Source organism: Pelophylax lessonae (genome assembly GCF_965119305.1).
Source record: "Pelophylax lessonae genome assembly, chromosome: 6".
NCBI lineage: Eukaryota > Metazoa > Chordata > Amphibia > Anura > Ranidae > Pelophylax > Pelophylax lessonae.
The window spans coordinates 84,876,424-84,895,043 of record NC_138773.1 but is presented as its reverse complement, the minus strand read 5'-3'; the positions used below and the strand labels follow the sequence as shown (position 1 = coordinate 84,895,043).

At 42.3% G+C, this 18,620-nt stretch overlaps 1 protein-coding gene across 1 annotated transcript in view; it reads left to right on the top strand.

Moving 5' to 3' along the window:
- Positions 1-9,032, top strand: part of NUDT1 (nudix hydrolase 1) — a 29,936-nt gene extending 20,904 nt beyond the window's left edge. Inside the window, exon 4 of the mRNA XM_082259956.1 lies at positions 8,844-9,032. Within this exon, the coding sequence (XP_082116082.1) occupies positions 8,844-9,016 (173 nt within the window). The 3' untranslated portion in view covers positions 9,017-9,032. The remainder of the gene's footprint in view (positions 1-8,843) is intronic.
- Positions 9,033-18,620: the final 9,588 nt, after the last annotated feature.

Genomic DNA, 18,620 nt, shown 5'->3' with positions numbered 1-18,620 from the left:
GTGTGAACCTGACAGGAACTGGAAGACCGTATTTTTCCTGGGTTTAGGAGGGTTTATTACTCCCGGTGCCAGCCTGTCCTTCAAGATGGTTGCTCTTCTGTAAATGAAGCCAGGTTTCTCCGGGAGATGGGATCCTAGGATTCGGTCTTGTTTTAAAATATCCCAGTGTTTGGTGGTGATACGTTCAACCTGTCTGTGTTGGACGTTAAAATCAAACACCAATTTAAAATTATTACTATTACTCTCCTTAGGTGGGGCCATTTTTATTCTTTAGAAGCTCTGTTCTATCTAGTGACGATACTTGTCTTAAATCCAAATTCACTTTTTTCATATCATACCCTTTAGCCTGAAATCTGTCTACCAATATTTTGGACTGTGTCGTATAATCCTCCTCCTTTGAGCAATTCCTCTTGATTCGGATAAGCTGTCCCCTCGGGATATTGAAAAGCCAATTTCTATGGTGGCAGCTATCGATAGGCAGGTAGGAGTTGCGGTCAGTAGGCTTAAAGTTCCTTGTGTGTATTTGACCTTCTTTTATAAAAATCTCTAGATCTAGGAACTGTATTCTTTCCTTACTTTCAGTCCATGATAGTAAAATATTCCTATTATTAAAATTCATCCTGGCTTTAAAAATATTAAAAGACATAATATCTCCCTCCCAAATCATAATCAAATCATCTATAAATCTTTTGTAAAAAATATGTTCCGGGGGTCTGTTAGTTAAATTCTCCTCTGCTTCCCACTGGGCCATGAATAAATTGGCTACACTGGGGGCAAACCTTGCCCCTATCGCCACGCCTTTGGTTTGTAAAAAGAAATCCCGGCATACCAAAAATAATTGTGTTTCAGACAGAAGTCCAAACTGTCCAGCAGAAATTCTACATGTTCTTCCTCCAAATCGGATTCTTCCAGGGCCCATTTCGCTGCCCTCATTGCGGCATCGTGCCCTATAATAGTATAAAGAGAACCTACATCTGCCGTGGCTAGGATGCAGTTCTCTGAAATGGAAAGGGTCTGTAGATTCTGTATGACATGTTTGGTGTCTTTAATGTATGCTTCCGTGCGGGTAACCAATGGCTGTTATTAAAAATCAATGTATTGGCCCAGTCTGGAGCTCAGGGAGTCAATTCCATTGATAATTGGTCTCCCTGGAGATTTTTCTACAGACTTATGAATTCTGGGAAGGAAATAAATAATAGGGGTACGACAGGCTATGGGGTTCAGATAAAGTGCTTCTTTTTTGTTTAAAATGGCATCATCCAACCCATTCTTGATCAGTTCATCCAATTCTTTTTTGTATTCATTCAGTGGGTCACGCCTTAAATGAGAATATGTGTTCAGGTCTGAAAGTTGCCTTTTCATCTCGTTGGTATAGTATTCGGTACTCATAACAACGATCCCTCCCCCTTTGTCCGCTGGTCGTATTACCAGCTGCTTATTCGCTTCCAGGCTGGCAATACCATTTCGGATCCATTGGGGGTCCTGAACTTTCCTAACTTTTAGTCGTTCGATATCATGTGATACCAGATTCTTTTTTAACAGTTAAATTTTTATTTTATTGTTAAACATATAAACAGCACAAATATTCCAATACAATACATTACTCTGCACAAGGAATAATATTATCCACACATACAAACACAAAAAAAAAAAAAAAAAAAAAAATATTCTTAGGGAGAGGAAGGGAAGGGGAATATCAATAAACCAATTTAAGAACAAGGAGAGAAAAAAAAAAAAAAAATTAATAATAATAATAAGTGCCTACTTATATCATTATGGAACAGGTGACCTTGGCTCACCTATAGCATCAATCCAGGCTGACCAGACTTTATCAAATTTTTTTGGGCAGTTCCTACTACCGTATGTGAAACGGTAGAATGGAAGTGTCTTAGTAACGGCAGCTATCCAGGATAATCGGGTGGGAGGTTCGGGTAACTTCCATCGCAAAAGGATTTCTCTCCTGGCATAAAACAGGGTATATGTAATGCACATTTTAGCATATTTATCCCCAGCCAGTTCTGTAAGGTTACTCAATAAAGTTACCTTTGGGTCCAAAGGAATCATGATGTCAAAAATTTCACCAATAGTATCCGTCACTTCTTTCCAAAAGGTTGCCAGGTCAGGGCATGACCAAACAACATGTAAGAATGTACCTATTTCATGCCCACATCTAATACACAAAGGATCTTTCGTGGGATATATCCTGGCAAGACGTTGCGGCGTGTAATATGCTCTATGTAAGAATTTGAGTTGTATAAATCTGTCCCTAGCCGCTATCATTGAGGGGATATAATTATTAACCGAGTCCTCCCACTCTTCAATAGTCAGATCTGGAATGTCCTCCTTCCATTTATTATAGGTTTTCTCAGGGGACTGACTATGATCTGTTGAGAGTATGGAATATATAGCAGAGAGAGTTTTTCCTATTACCTTAAAAGTTAACATTTTCTCCAAGGGGTCTGATTCCAGGACAACAGGGCCTTGGAACTGAGCCCGCATAGCATGACTAAGCTGGCAGTAACGAAACCTCATGGTGGGAGGTAATGAATGGGTAGACTGAAGAACATTAAAGCCTTGAAGTCTTCCATCTTTAATAACATGTTTCATAGTCACAATCCCTCTAGCAGCCCATAACTGTGGATCAGGGAGATGATATAAATGTTTTAAATTAGGATTACCCCACAACGGAGTGTGGGGGGATATATGCAATGGTATGTTATATATCACCCGCGCCCGAGTCCATATCCGCAGAACAGTCTTCATCAGACTGGTTATTTGAGGATGTGCCTGTTCCCCCCGGAAAACAAGATTACTAAGGGCCGCATATGAACCCAGTAGTGCTGCTTCTAGTGTAACTGCGGAGTTAGTTTTGGGCCGGGAGAACCACCACCGGACCGTCACCAGAACAGCCGCCCAAAAATACAATTTAAAGTTAGGAAGCGCTAAGCCTCCTCTTGCAAGAGGAAGATATAGCGTGCGTCTTGCGACTCGTGGAGTACGCCCGGCCCATACAAAAGTTGTTACAATACTATCTAATCTCGAAAAAAAGGTTCTAGTCATATCAATGGGGGAATTACGAAAAAGATACAGAAATTTCGGAAGATAGTTCATTTTTATTAAATTAATTCTGCCAACGGGGGACAAGGGAAGCATGCGCCAAGACGCACACTTTTTATTTAATTGTAAAACTAAAGGGTCAATGTTATTTTGCTGGTATACCTCCAATGTTGGACCCACTTTGATGCCTAAGTACACCATATCCTGTACCCATTTCAGCGGTGTCTGAGTATCAATTAAAGGTATCGATGGGTGTAGTGGAAAGAGGACGGACTTAGACCAATTAATACTTATACCTGAAAAACGACCAAAGATGTCAAATAATTGTAGGGCCCTATGTAATGATGTGGAAGCATCCGCCAAATAGATCAAGGTGTCGTCTGCATATAAAGACAACTTCTCTTCAATGACCCCCACCTTAATGCCTCGGACTTGTGGGTCCGCTCGCAACATAATCGCGAGCGGCTCCAAAGCCAAGGCAAACAAGGCTGGGGATAACGGACATCCCTGTCGGGTACCCCTCAGTAGAGGGAATTTATCCGATAGAGATGTATTAGTACAGACTCTAGCCGTAGGGTTCTCATAGAGAAGCTTAATCCATGAGACGAAATTAGGGCCAAACCCGAAGCTAGGTAGGATCCTCCAGAGAAATGGCCATTCAACAGAGTCGAATGCTTTCTCGGCGTCGAGGGAGGCGACCACACCTGCTCCCCCCCCCCCGACGCCAAGGCCATATGTGTAAACAATCTCCGGATATTGATATCAGTACCCCGTTCAGGTATAAATCCAGTTTGATCCGGATGGATCAAGCCTGTAATAACACTATTAAGTCGAGTGGCCAAGACCTTTGAAAGGATCTTCCCATCAACATTTAATAAAGAAATAGGTCTATATGATGAACATAAAGATGGGTCCTTCCCTGGTTTAGGGATCACAACAATAACCGCTTCGGTCATTGTTTTAGGGAGTTTCCCATCGTTTAGAGATCCTAGAAGAGTGGCTAATAAATGCGGGCCCAAAAGGTCCATATGGGCCTTATAGAATTCAACAGGAATTCCATCCGGTCCTGGTGTTTTATCAGGTTTTAGGGAGGCCACCACTTCCTGGATCTCCAAAAGAGTAATAGGGGCATCTAATTTGGCCCTATCTCTATCAGTTAAGGCTGGAAAGTCCACTGCCTGTAGATAATGATCGAGTTCATCTCCTGAATAATTAACCTTAGTATTATATAGGACCCGATAATAATCAGTGAAGTTATGATTAATAGTTTCTGGATTAGAGTGAAGAGTACCCGATTGATCCTGAATATGTGCTATACTATAGCCACTTGTCTGTTCCCTAGAAATTTGCGCCAGCATTTTACCGTTATACTCTTCATGTACGAAAATATGTTGGGATTGAGAAAACAGTTTTTTCTGTGTAAGGGCTGTGCGTATTCCCATTACCTCCCTAGTCAAGGATTGAAATCGTGTATAATGAGTGGGGTCTCTAGTTTGTATGTATAGATTTTCCATATCTCCTAGCTTCCTTTTCTTTTTGCAATAGATTTGTTCGCCTATATCGTTGGATCTTCCCAATAGCTGTCTGATAATACCCCCGGGTGCAAACCTTAAAAGCGTCCCAGACCATAGCCACTGATGACGTGCCCGGATTTATCTCCCAAAAGGCCGCTATCTGGGGTTCGACTAAAGGGTTTATATCAGAATCAGCGATCCAATATCTGGATAAACGCCATAATCTATGAGAGGGGTTACCAGATAATTCCATATTTAAGAGAAGTGGAGCGTGGTCGGAGATCCCACGAGGAAGAACCCGAATCTCCCGCACCCGAGATAGTAATGACCCACTTGCAAACATTAAGTCAATTCGAGAAAAGGTTTTATAAGTGGCGGAGTGGCAGGTATATTCCCTAGCATGGGGGTGGTGCCAACGCCATAGGTCTGTCAACCCATAGATCTCAGCCCATTCAGCAAGATCCGATCTGGTGGAAGAATCTCCAGTCATTCTATCCATGTTCGGATCTGGAACCATATTAAAATCACCCACAATAAGTATGTTATCATTCTCATATTTTACAATTTCTTTAAAAATTTTATATAACAGCCTGATTGAAGCCGGCGGAGGTATGTATAACCCTACCAGCAATAAAGTAAAGGATGATATCTGCAGATTGAGCAAAACAAATCGTCCATCCGGGTCCAGGGAAAGATCCATTAGTTTGAACGGGAGAGACTTGTGGATAAGAACGCTGACTCCACGAGCATACGTAGAAAATGTAGAGTGGTAATGGTGCCCAACCCATGGTTTCTTAAGGGCCAGCGTTCGAGTACCCAACAAGTGAGTCTCCTGCAGGACACATATGTGGGGATTAAACGCTTTTAAATATTGAAACACTAAAGAGCGTTTCTGCGGGGAATTCAAACCTCTAGTGTTCCAAGAAATCACCCTTAAAGATTCCATATCCACTCATAAAGCAATGTATACAACATAATAACAGTATAAAAAAAAAAAAAAAAAAAAAAAGGGAAAACTGAAAAATACAATAAATACAATAACAGAGTAATGATTCAAACATCCCCATCCCCCCCACCCCACCCATCTCCCCAAAATTGGAGAGGGTTTGTATCCCACCCACCGCGGACCTCATAGTCCACCCTAGGGGGTAAGTGTCAAAAAGAAGGCGCTATATTACCCCCCCCCCCCCCCCTTAGGAAAAAAAAAAAAAAAGGGGGGGGGGGGAGAAGACTCCGGCGTTCAAAAAGGACGAAGGAAAAGAGAAACTTGTATCTTGATTCACCCAGCTGTCATGTAAAATTTGGGAAAGCAAACTATGACAAACCAAGAGGAAGGAGAAGAAAAAAAAAAAAAAAAGGAAAAATAAAAAAAAAAAAAAAAAAAAAAAAGTTCAGTCTCAGTCTTATTTGTATGTCTCAAGCCAGGATAATACCTCTTTTGGGGAAGAAAAGAGACGCACATGTTCACCATCTTGTACCCGCAATTTAGCTGGAAACAGAGTACTATATTTCAACCCCCTTTCTCTTAACTTAGAACGGGCTTGATCAAATGACTTTCTCTGACGCTGTGTTTCAACAGAATAATCTGGAAAACTAAAAAGTTTACCTCCCTCGTATTTCACTTCACCCTGAGAGCGGGCTGCTCGTAACACAGTGTCTCGGTCACCATAATGAAGGAACCTCAAAATAAAGGTGCGTGGAGGAGAGCCAGGAGGCCCTCGCTTCCCTGGTATCCGATGTGCACGTATCACTGAAAAAAAAGCAGAAAATTTAGCTTCTGGAAGAATGGTCGGAAGTAAGTGTTCAATAAAGGTCACCGGGTTTGCACCCTCGGATCCCTCCGGAAGACCTATAATCCGTAAGTTGTTCCTACGATTGCGGTTTTCTGCATCTTCTGCTCGTATTTCCAGCTGCTTAACCCTGGCTTTGAGCAGCTGAACATCCGAGTTATAACCTTTCTGTGTGTCTTCTACTTCTGAAACCCGCATTTCCATCTCGGTAACTCTATCTCGGAAATTGTCCATATCTTTGCGGATAAGTCCAATATCTGATTGTACACAATCAATTTTAGAAGTCAGAGCCGTCTTACAGTCTACTATGGCATGCATGAGTGTCTCTAAACTTGCAGGCGGTTCTACTTCCCTGATCACTGTTGTCTGTTCGGTTTGAGACGCCATAGTTACTGTAGACGGTGATGTCACGACTGCACGGCGTGTCTGTACACCCCCTTTATTTTTGGGCATTCCTCCCAAAAAAAAAAAGGGGGAGGGGGGTAAAAGGGGGGCAAAAAAGGGGGGGTTTATGTAATAGTTTACTACATAAACATATATACTGTGGCCAGAGAGTAGATGATATTTAGTGTGGCAGGCTGGCAGTATGCAGCAATATGCGGTAGAATGTGCTTAAATTGCGAAAAGAAAAAAAAAAAAAAAAAAAAAAAAGCTGAGAAAAAAAAAAAAAAAGTCATTTAAATAAATGAAGGGGCTTGATCCAGCTTGCGTATTGCAACTTGAGTATTACTCACTGCTTTTCCTTTGACCAGGGTTTACTCACTGCTTTTCCTTTAACCAAGGTTTCACATAGATTACCAGCTTGTCGGCATCTACAGGGAGCATAGGAAGACCGGCCAGTGCCAGCAGTCCGGTAACTACCAGCTAAGTCAGCTCCTCTTTACTCCCTCTTTACTTTCCCCGATGCGGCGTGCAAGGATCTACCAACGGATCCACTCAAGCACCCCAGCTGTCCAGTGCACGTTCAGTCCGTGCACCTCACACCGCTCGTACTGCTGCAGTCAGTCCCGTCCCTCCGGTCTCTGGTCTCAGTCAATGTTGCGGCATCCAGCTCCTCAGAGCAGCCGCGAAGGGGACGACGGAGCAGACGAGCCGCCCAGCACAGCCCGCCGGGACACCAGAAGACACCAGGAGACAGCCGGCACCAGTCAGCACAATGAACACTGGACGCCCGACGCTGGATAGCCCGACCTCCACCTATCTCAACGCTCAGGATATCGACATCAGAGAGTGGAAGCGGCCGAACACCAGGGGGATCAAGCAGGGTGTATTGTCAGGATACACGCCGGAGTCGGGAGCTCAGTTACTGCACGTCTGCTCCCGGCGCCATCTTAGACCTCTGATACCAGATTCTTAAAGACCTCCATGTATTTACTGTCTTTATTCGGTGGGTTGAAGACTGATTTATTCTTTAAAGTGGAGTGATGTGTTCTCTCACTATTCATGGGGCGGTTGTCTGGTTTGGATAGAAAATATTTTTTCTGATTTAGACTCCTCATGTATTTTTGTAAATTAACATAAGTGTCAAATTTACTTAAATTTTTTACCGGGGCGTATTTTAACCCTTTATCTAAGACTTTTGTTTCTTCCTTATTCAAGGGTATACCGCTGATATTAAAGATACCTGCTCCTATTGGCTCTTGCTTTTTTTGGAGGCGTCGACCTGCTCGTCGTCCTCTTTTTCTTTTCTTTTTTCCCCAGATTGTTTTCCAATTGATCCCCTGTACCCCCACAGGGCACTGGGTTTCCCTAAAAAAAACATCTGCGGGTTTGTTTGACTGGTGGGTACAATGGAGAGAACCTATTAGTGGTAGGAATTTCATATGAAGTAGTCCTGTTTGGAGGTGAGAGGCCAATCTAGCAGGTGGAGGGATTTCACAGATTGGTGTGCACTTTTCACCAGATTGCATTTCTGATTTGGACACTAATGCACATTTATTGGATTTTGAGCACAATCACAGCTTGTATGGACTTCAGATATTGATTATATTAACATCATTTATGTTTATTGGTGCACGTCTGGCGCAGCACATTTTTTGTATTTACTTTGAGAAAGGTTGCCCACACGAAGGATCAATTTTTTTACAAAGGGGATACCCTGTATCCACCATTGGGGTATACCATCAATATAGCTAGAAATGCTAAAAAAATGACCGCTTATTAGGTAAACAGGTACGGGATGGATTGGAATGGTAACCCCGCCTTTTTGTTTTCTACAACCTTCAGATTGGAGTTAAAGAAAATAAAAATAATAATTGAACACCATTGTGACAGATCCCCTTACTCAAGAAGAGTATGTCTGCCATATAAGCTTCCCTTGCTTGATACCAGCATGATCCAAGATCCCTTAGCCCACCCAGTCACTTGTCGAGACATCAGTGTAGGGTGGTAAGAAGCATAAGATGGTATATTCAAACACAGGCACAAAGAGATATAAGGATAATGTAACAGAACTGATTTGGCTCTTTTGGTTGATTTCCAGAAATGCGCCCTCAGTGGTTTCCCCTGGAGAAGATCCCCTTTGACTGTATGTGGCCAGATGATATCATTTGGTTTCCCCTTTTGCTACAGAAGAAGAAATTTCAAGGATACTTCAAGTTTGAGGGTCATGACAAAATCCTAAGCTACACCCTACAACAAGTGGAAGATATATGAAAAGAAGAAGAAATACAAAACATTTCTGTAGACTAATCATTGCACTAATAGTTTGATACCTTTTTCTAGGCTTAGTGTTGTACATACATTTTATTTGTTAATATTTTAGGCTTTATCCTTTTTTTTTCTTCTTATCGTGACGGTGTTCTACATTGGTTTTCCCAGTGCTGGAGTGACGTGACCAAATCTGAGGGGTGGTGTAAACCTCCTGCACGGCAACTTTCCTTCCTTCTTGAAACTGTTTATATATTTTCTTATTTGTCAGTGCCGGTTCACACACATGTAACGTGGGAACCCTGCAAATCGCACTCGACCCGCAGGCAGTTCACACTGCTATAGGCGAATCGCTGGGGGTGTCAATACAAAGTTAATGACACCTCCAGATCAGTTAGCATATCGCAGTGCGAACTGTCAGTTTGGACATGAATCGGATCACATAGGTGGAAACACCCATGCGACCTGATTCTAGTGTGGACCAAAAAAGGGTCCTGTGCAACTTTGGTCCAAATGCGATGCAAATTCAGCCATACAATCTGTATGGCTGAATTTTCATCGCACAGACATTGCATGTAATTTGCATAATAGTGCGGTGCGAATCACATGTCTCACATCGCATATATGTTAACTGGCACTCACGGTTTACATGTTTTGATAACAAGTACCTATTCTTGTGTCTGCCTTTGTCATTGTATCTATTTTTTATAGCTTGAAAGTTGTGCATGCTAGAGGAGGCATTTCTGATTATAATCTAAGTGACAGAGTAACCAATCCTTAAACTTGGTGTAAAAACATCTCCTGCAACACAGCAGGTAACTGAAATATGTGTTAAAGTTTTTCAGTGTTCATCCTTTTGTTGCCAAAAGCTGAAACCTAATTAAAAGCTGTGTTTTATAATTCTATAAAATTTAGAAGTCTATTTTTCCATGAATTTCTAAATATATTTATAAAGTGCACACCACTCTAGGCTATAGGTGCACCCACATTGTGAAATGTATAGCAACCTTCCCTGAAAGTGAAACGATAAGTACCTTTTTAAAAGGAAATCTGTCATGAGAGAAGTACATATGCTTCAATTACTGGCCAGCTTCGGAACGTGTTAGTTTCTAAGCTCTTTGCCTTTATGCTGCAGCAGGAGAAGTCTGAATGGCTGATCTACTGTACATATTAAATGACTTGGGCAGCATTAGAACCGAATGACCAGGTTGACAGCCAGTGTAAAGTTTGTGTACAGATACTTTACATCATATCTTTAGTTAAAATGTCAACTCCTATTCATTTCTGCATTGTATTTCAGCTATTTCTAGCCTAATCTTATTAACCTGAAACTTGCTTTGTGAAGATCCCCACACCCTTATTTCCTTGAATTTTGTGACATTCACTATGTCCTGTAAGTAGCCACTGCTGTGTCACAGAATTCACAGAGCCTGTCTTCTGAGGCGCTGACAAGAGGATTCACTGCTTACGGGAAGCAAGGTACCATGGGGTATTTATTCCTTTAGAAATTGAAAGCAAACAAAGAACAACCAAGAAACTGCAAAACATGCAGATAATTCAGGAAGATATGTGGAGAAATGGCCAGCAGACAGGCAACACTTGCAACAAAAAAGGAAAATTTTTTTTTTTTTTTTTTTTTTTTTTAACTTCCCCCCCAAAGGGAGAAGTTTAGCCAAAGGCATTTTGGCCCTACTTCTGGAGATCACAGGAGTGCAGTTCGTTCTGCACTCCTGTGACCGGGTTTCCACTGTCTGCTGAGGTCACTCAGCAGAGCCAGGCTTTGGAAAGATCCAGACTTTACAGTTTGGATCCACCCACACGCCTGGACTGGCGGCTGGCTCAGCCTGTAAGCGAGCTGCTGAGAGCCTGAGCCAGCTGTTTCCGCCCCAGTGCTGGAGGGGCAGAGTAGAGAGCTGGTGATTCACATACTCTCTGCTCCCTGAAGGCTGAGAACCGAGTGATCAGCAGTCTAAAGCCTTGTACACACAATCAGATTATCGGACAAAATTTCATCTGTTTTTTGTTGCATACATGTCTCATATCGAAAGTGAAGAGGTTACTCAATATACGAAAATCCTCGTACAACAGAAAAAAACTTCAGGAGTGATGTCACATGTTTAATTGTATGTATGCTTTAATTTCTGAGCATGGGCTGCCATCTCAGGTGTGGGCAGCTGAAGCTGCAGCGTCCTTCTTCGTGCTATAAAACAAGGGCTTATTCAGCGCTATAATCTAAAAGAATGCGTACAAGCTGCTGAACACCGTTAATGGTCAATGATAAACTCCACAGACACGACGTGGTTCTGCACTCAGTACTTTATTTTCTCCTACACATTAACTAAACAGAAAGGGGAAATACATCATAGAATAGGAGGGAACACTGAAAAAGATGCAGTAACCGAAATGACCACAAGATGGCAGTATATTAAACAACTATATCCCTTGTACATGAAGTTAACAATCTCACTCTCTTCTTAAGATAAAAAAAAAAAAGAACGGGTGAGTTTGACATAAAACATTGTCACACAAAAATGATTTTCAGAACACAGTGAGCATTCAAGTGAGTTTGCGTATTTAAACAAACAAAATAAAAATACCAAGATATATGCTCAATGGACCAGATTTTACAGTTTCCATACACCCTCATACAGCGCTTTAAGAAGCATAAGAGCGGAAGCACCTTTTTTTGTCAAACAGTCAGCAAGTTGTGACTTGGCTGTTGACCAACGCACTTCTTTGATTTTATTAGCATGTATGAGCTCTTTGACACCGCTTATTTCTAATCTTAGTCTCTTCTCTGTGACCTGTTTTGTAGACTTAAGAGCGTCAAACAGGGAATGGTTATCAGTAACACAGATAAGAGGAAGAGCATTAAGATCAGCTTTACCAGTAGTGAGTTCAGAGTAGAGCATAGCCAAGAACATAGCATTGTCAATACCATCTGACATGGCAAGGGTTTCTCCTGCCAGTGTGCTTCTTACCACACGTCTAATTTTTTTAGATTGCCAAAACAGTGGGGAGAACTTTCCTGATTTTTCCATGAGGGCAATTGGAGCCCCACCCTGTGTCCCTCCATCTGGAAGATTGCCCAGTGAAGCATCACTGAATACTACCAAACTCAAATCCTCACTGTTACCCAAGTATTGAAACTTGTTACCTTCTCTGACTTAAGTTTACGGAGCACTTTGTTCACTTCATGTATGGACTGAACAGTAGCATTCTTAATGTTGGATGCTAGGCTACATGTGTCAAACATAACATCTGGTCTTGTTTGTTTAGCAACCCACAGAACCTGTCCTATTTTGGATCTGAGTTGTTCTCTTTCTTTCTCGTTCAGTGGGGCCTCTCTCTGTACAGCACGTGTTGCCTGCAAATGAATTGGTTGTAGGTTTTCAATATAACTGTGCTGATGCACCTGTACTACACCACCCACAGTAGCAATGTTCATCCCCACATATGAAAAACTCTCACACTCTTCACGACCCACGTGAAATGCAGATTTAAGCAAAGGGATGACATTGGTTACAAAATGCTCTGAACCTGCCCCAAAAAAATCATCCACATGGCATGCCAGTACTCCTGTTACCTCAGACTGCTCATTCTGCCAATAAAACACTGCAGGATCAACCCGTGACATTTTACCCCCACTTTTCAGCATGAGTTCTTTGACCTTGTTGTGCCAGTAGAGGGAAGCATCTGCAAGTCCATACACACATTTCTTTAGTTTCCACAACACATTGTCCACGCTCGCTTCTGGTGGGGGACGAATGTAAATGTCTCTTGAGAGTTCCATTCCCTGCAAAAAAGCAGACTTAATATCCATAGAGTTCACTTGCCATTTGTTTTGACAAATAACAGCTAACAGGAGCCTGAGTGATTCTGATGCACATGTGGGAGAATCTTTCTGTAATTCATGCATATTGACTTCTTCAAAACCTCTCGCCACAAGGCGGGCTTTGGGAACAACACCACTAGAAGTTTCCTTTAACGTACAGACCCATCTAGTAGAGATACATTTCTGACCTTTGTCTGTGACTACTTCGTAAACATTATTATTTTGCCAGTTGTCAATCTCTTGCTGTTTAGCAGCATCAAAAGAGATGTCTTTGGTAATAAGTACATCGCCATCGGTGTTCTCACATTCAGTGAGAAGATCATCAACTTGTGACATGTCTGAAGCTTCCTTTTGACCCTCGTTGCCATTTGGTTCAAGATACTGCACATTGTACCAGTTTCTATATTGCCCTTTTGCTTTCCCTGCTCTGCCTAAAACTCTGACCGTGTGTTTTGTCTCATCATTTCTGTTTGTAAATGTCACTGTCTGACCTGTTTTCAGTTTGACACCCGTGGAACCCACTGTATTAGTAGCATCCCTCTCATTAGTTTGTCTCACATCTTCTCTATCATCTGTTTCTGTGTTTTCATGGATTTGCACTTCTCTATTAACACTCATTTCATCATCTGAATTTTCTGACATATCAGTGTGTATTACATTTTCTTTTTCTGTACTATCTCCAGGAATATCAGGTAGTACAAGTGTATCCCCATCCTGTGCATTAACTTTATTCAGCCTGGACTGGTGTACTCTGACAAGGATACCACCATGTCTGACAAACACTACAGAGCCATCTTGACCGATAACTACAGCAGGACCTTTCCACTATGTACTGTCTGCTCGTTTGTAGTACACTCTGTCTCCTGTCTCATACTTTTCATCTGTAGGCCTAAGCTGCTTTCGTAAAGCTCTTTTTATTCTTTCTGAGCATTCCACCTCTGTGAATGCTCTTCTGGAAGCATGCAATGCTGCTAGGTGCTGTCCTACTCTAGTACTCATAGAAGTGCCTTCTAGAGCAGGCAGTTTATTAACCAAAATGGAGGGAAGATTAGGACTGTGACCAAACACCAGCTGGTGTGAACTATAACCATGCACATTAATCATACTGTTCTTGGCCATTAAAGCCCAGTCTGCCAGCCACACCAGTTTTCCCTTTTCACCTTCAGAAGAATCTCAGTCAGAGTCATGTTGTGTCTCTCCAGCAGCCCGTTGCTCCAAGGACTGTATGCCGCTGTGGTCTTCATCTCAATGTTGAATTTTTCTGCCATCTCTCTTATCTCCTCATTATTGAACTCACCACCGTTGTCGGTGTATATCCGTTTTGGGGCACCATGAACACTTATCCACGAGTGAATGAAAGAGTTGACAATTACAGAGGCTTTCTTTGTTCTCACAATGTTTCCACCGCTGAAGCGTGTGAAATGGTCGATGATGTGGAGGTACCATATGCCAGGTTCCAGCTCATGTAAATCCATTGCCACCGTCTCATTGTAATCTGAGGCTAAAGGCAAACCCGCAGCAGGCCTGGGCTTGGTCCTATTATATCTTTGACATACCTCACAGTCACGGATAATCTCTTGCAGAATAACTGGATAGTCTGTCAGTATTTCCAGAGCTGAGGATAAGCCTCTGCAGAGGCATGGCCAAACTGTTTGTGAAGCTTCAGGAGAATTTTACGCTTCTCTTTTGTAGACATCTCTGCTGTGATGACAAGAACTTCACTTTCATTGGTGTCCACTTCAGTATTACCATCTCTAATGTCGACACAGTAGTGTCCCGAACTAGTGCGCTCAAGAGGCACTGGTTGCTTGAACATGACAACTTTGTCATTCTCCATGTCTAAAACAGTTCCTGCTCTCTTTAGAGCCATTTTGCTCAGCAGTAAAGGGATATCAACAGGAACAACTTCCGTTTCAATGTGACATTTTGTTGGTCCGATCTTAGCGGGAAGCTTTACCTTTCTGTAGGAGTGTACCACCTGACCATCACCAAATCTGAAAGGTCTACAGCTTGAAGATTCTGTTTGCATCAGTTTGTTTATTTGGCTTTGGCTCAGGTCTTTCATGTAACTATCCAGCCACTTTTCACCACAAACAGTACGTGTGCATGGTGTGTCAATGATAGCTGATCCCAGTGATTCAGTTAGGAAGATCTCCGAGTCCGTCATAACTTTTGTAAACAGTGTAATGTTACACTCTTCGACATTTTCATCTTCTGCTAGCTTTACTTCATTTCTCTGATGAGGACAGTCTTTGGCCCAATGGTACGTGCTCTGACAAATTACGCATTTTGTTCGCTTACCATATTTGTAGAGTGGGTTTGTACCTTGCTGTGGCTGCCACTGTCTATTCTGTGACTGGCTGTTGTTCCGTCTGAATTTACCTGGTGGCCTCTGCTCCGTGAAAAACGCCGCATCTTGAGTCAAGCTGCCTCCACTTGCTCCACTGGTTTTTCCTCCGAAAATTTGTTTTAACGCTGACTTCATGGATGCAAATGTTAAATCCGTGCACGCTGTAAGTGCTAGCTGCCTACTCTTCTCTTCAAGACAAGCCGTGTCCAGTAGTTTAAACGCTAACACAGCGTCAGGCAAGGTCATGTTGTATTTCTTCATGCGGTTGTATCTCTGCTCAAAGTCTATGATGTAGTCTGCCATGGACATCGCGCTGTCTTTGGAAATCGAGTCGAAATGAGAGTACGCTTCATAAGCGCGGTCTTTTTCTTCTCTCAAGAATACAGAGTCCAGCTTAGCTAACAAGGTTTCCATACCATTGTCTTCATTCAGATCGCTCGTGGGTATTTCCAAAGCGGTCTCTCTGGCTCGCCCCTCGAGCCCTAACACCACCGCCAGTGCCTGCTTCTTCTTGTCCAAATCCGCAACAAGTTTCCAAATACTAATTTCATTTTTCCAGCACTCGTATGGTCTGATTTCGTCAAACTTAGGTGGTACTCTATAGTTGGAAACCATCCTCTGCTACCATTGATAAACTCCACAGACACGACGTGGTTCTGCACTCAGTACTTCATTTTCTCCTACACACTAACTAAACAGGAAGGGGAAATACATCATAGAATAGGAGGGAACACTGAAAAAGATGCAGTAACCGAAATGACCACAAGATGGCAGTATATTAAACAACTATATCCCTTGTACATGAAGTTAACACTCAAGACTAACAAATCCAAAAATAGCATATAATACAAAAGAGGTGCAGCGCTATAAATACTGGTAGCCAATACTAAAAAGCAATGTCCATGTTAATCAGAATGGATAGGAAAATGTCCTTAAAATTCAAAGAGCCGAGGATAAAAGCAAGGTAAGGGTGACCCGTGCTGAAAGGGATGAATATATCACCAAATATTCGTGACTCCACCACCACAGTATGTGCCAGCCTCTCACCTCCATAAACTGACCACACAGGCCATTGCGCTTTTTATCATAATCTCTGATGAACTCCTGCAATCCCGATCTCATATGTCTGGATACCTCAGCACCTCAACAGATCAGCGATTAGGCATTCCACATGAAAGAGTAATGAGGACATCTAGTGCTCTCCATTTAGCAGATGAATTTATTGCAAATAAAACAAGGTACTTACAAAAGTAGCACTATTCCTAGTGCATCAGGATCGGCAAACAAACATTAGACACGATGTGCTAGAGCGTGTGATCCTCTCGGAGCGTCGCGGGTGACGTCACAGCTCCTCCCCCGTACGCGTTGCGTCAATGGGCGTGACTTCTTCAGCGGGGTACGGAGAGGGCGGCACCCGCGCGCCTTAAATAGACAATGCCTAGCAACCGAACGCTAATCCCCGGGCGGAAATGACAACATGTCAATCTCCATTTTGGATATGGGTAAACTCCCAACTTCCGGGAGGCTCCGGATAGGCAAAGAGAGATACATTAAGAACGGGGCAAAGAGGGTTAGAGACAATGAACTGAAACCCTCTTAGCCAATATATTCAAAGGCATACATATATTGCACCTATTCCAATAAATATAAAACCAGCAATTACAGGAATAGCCAATAGCCTTGAAATGTATAAATAAATAAATATCTTCTTCATGATGTCTGAGTCCCACAATGCACTGCACCGGCCCCGCTCGTCACTTGCGGTGCAGGCGCGGCATCCCTGCACAGCTTCTGGGCATGCCCAGAATCTGTTTAGCAGTGAATACCGTGGCTGCACCGGAAGTGACGAGCGGGGCCGGTGCAGGCGCATTGATTCCTGGGAGCAGAAGAATGCTGTCCTGATTTGAGGTGAAAAGCAGAAAGGAAGGATGGCTTGGGCTTCCATACAGCCTTGCCCTTAGGCCCATTTCACACTTGTGCAACTTGTCCTGTGACTGCAAGGTTGCATGACAAGTTGTACTCCATGATTTCCAATGAGTACTGTTCTGTGCGACTTCAAAGTAGTCCCTGAAATAGAATGAAGAATAGTGGAAATTGGGACTTAAAAAGGTGAGCCACTCATAACCCCTGGGAGAAATGGACTCAAGTGTTTATATAAAAAAAATATATAAATTTATTTAATCATCATTAAACGATTATATATAAAATGAATACAAAAAACAGATGCAATATCTCCTCATAACATACAGCAGGCTCTCTCCTACAACAGAAGGGAGAGGCCTATGAGAAAACCCGTAGTATATATAAATATCATATGATATGATGTGAAATTAAGTTCTCAAGGTTCCATGGGTATCTCCAAAGATTGCATGATCACTATGTGTTTCGCTTGTAGCTTCTAAAGGGGATCCTGGTCAATACCAACTTCCACAGGTAAGGGAGTGGAAATGGAGCATCTGGAGCTGTAGGAGAGAATAAAAATGAGTGGGGGGAATCTGGATAACCCTACCCGAACACACGGGGAGGTCAAAGAGCCCGCAAACCACGGATCTCCCTCTGGAATTCCAAGTTCAGGGGTGTCAGCTGGAAGTCAACACGTGAATAAAGAAAGTCACACAAAACCTCGCAAACCCAACTCTCCTATACATAGGGAATGGTACGCCGACTGACCCCTGTTGAATAAGGCTGTTCCTTGGTGTATCACCCCTCTCTCTCTCCCCTTACAAGATCCCCTAGGGATCCTGCAATCTTTAGATATATATACCCATGTGTGACGGTACGCACCATCACTGAGAATGAAAAAACTATGCGACAGATAAATTGATGGTTTGGACTGCTTCAGTTGGTCAGACTTGTAACAGATGCATGTCATCAGCTCAAACACCTGTCTTCCACGCATTGTAAATTATGCTGATTTGCTCACCTATTGTTTACGGTGGGTTCTCAGTATATACACTATGATATGTGTATTGTATCTTGTTTTAGCCTTTGTGCCGGCAGTCTGGTCTTCCAGGCTGGCTTAAGTGTACTGAGTTAACTAGCATGTTAATTGGGATTAGCCATGAGTCAGCTGTACCTTATGTGATGTTTTGGGTAAATAATCATGTAGTGACTGACCTACTTCTCAAGTGTATAAAAAAAAGTATGTTTCTTGTTCAATAAAGGAGTTAGGCTGGCCATACACGATACAATTTTCTTGAATTTTACCTTCAACTATGTAGTACAAAGAATAATAATACAAGTGAATAACAGCGCAAAAATGGTGTACCCACCCTCGTGGGGTAATCAATGTGTATAAATAATAATGAATCAAACCAATGTGGTTGAACATAAATATTCTAAAAATATCTCTGGTGGAGTGATAAAAAATCCTAATGAGTGAACAATCAATAATCAATAAATATATGAATAAAAATGAAAATAAA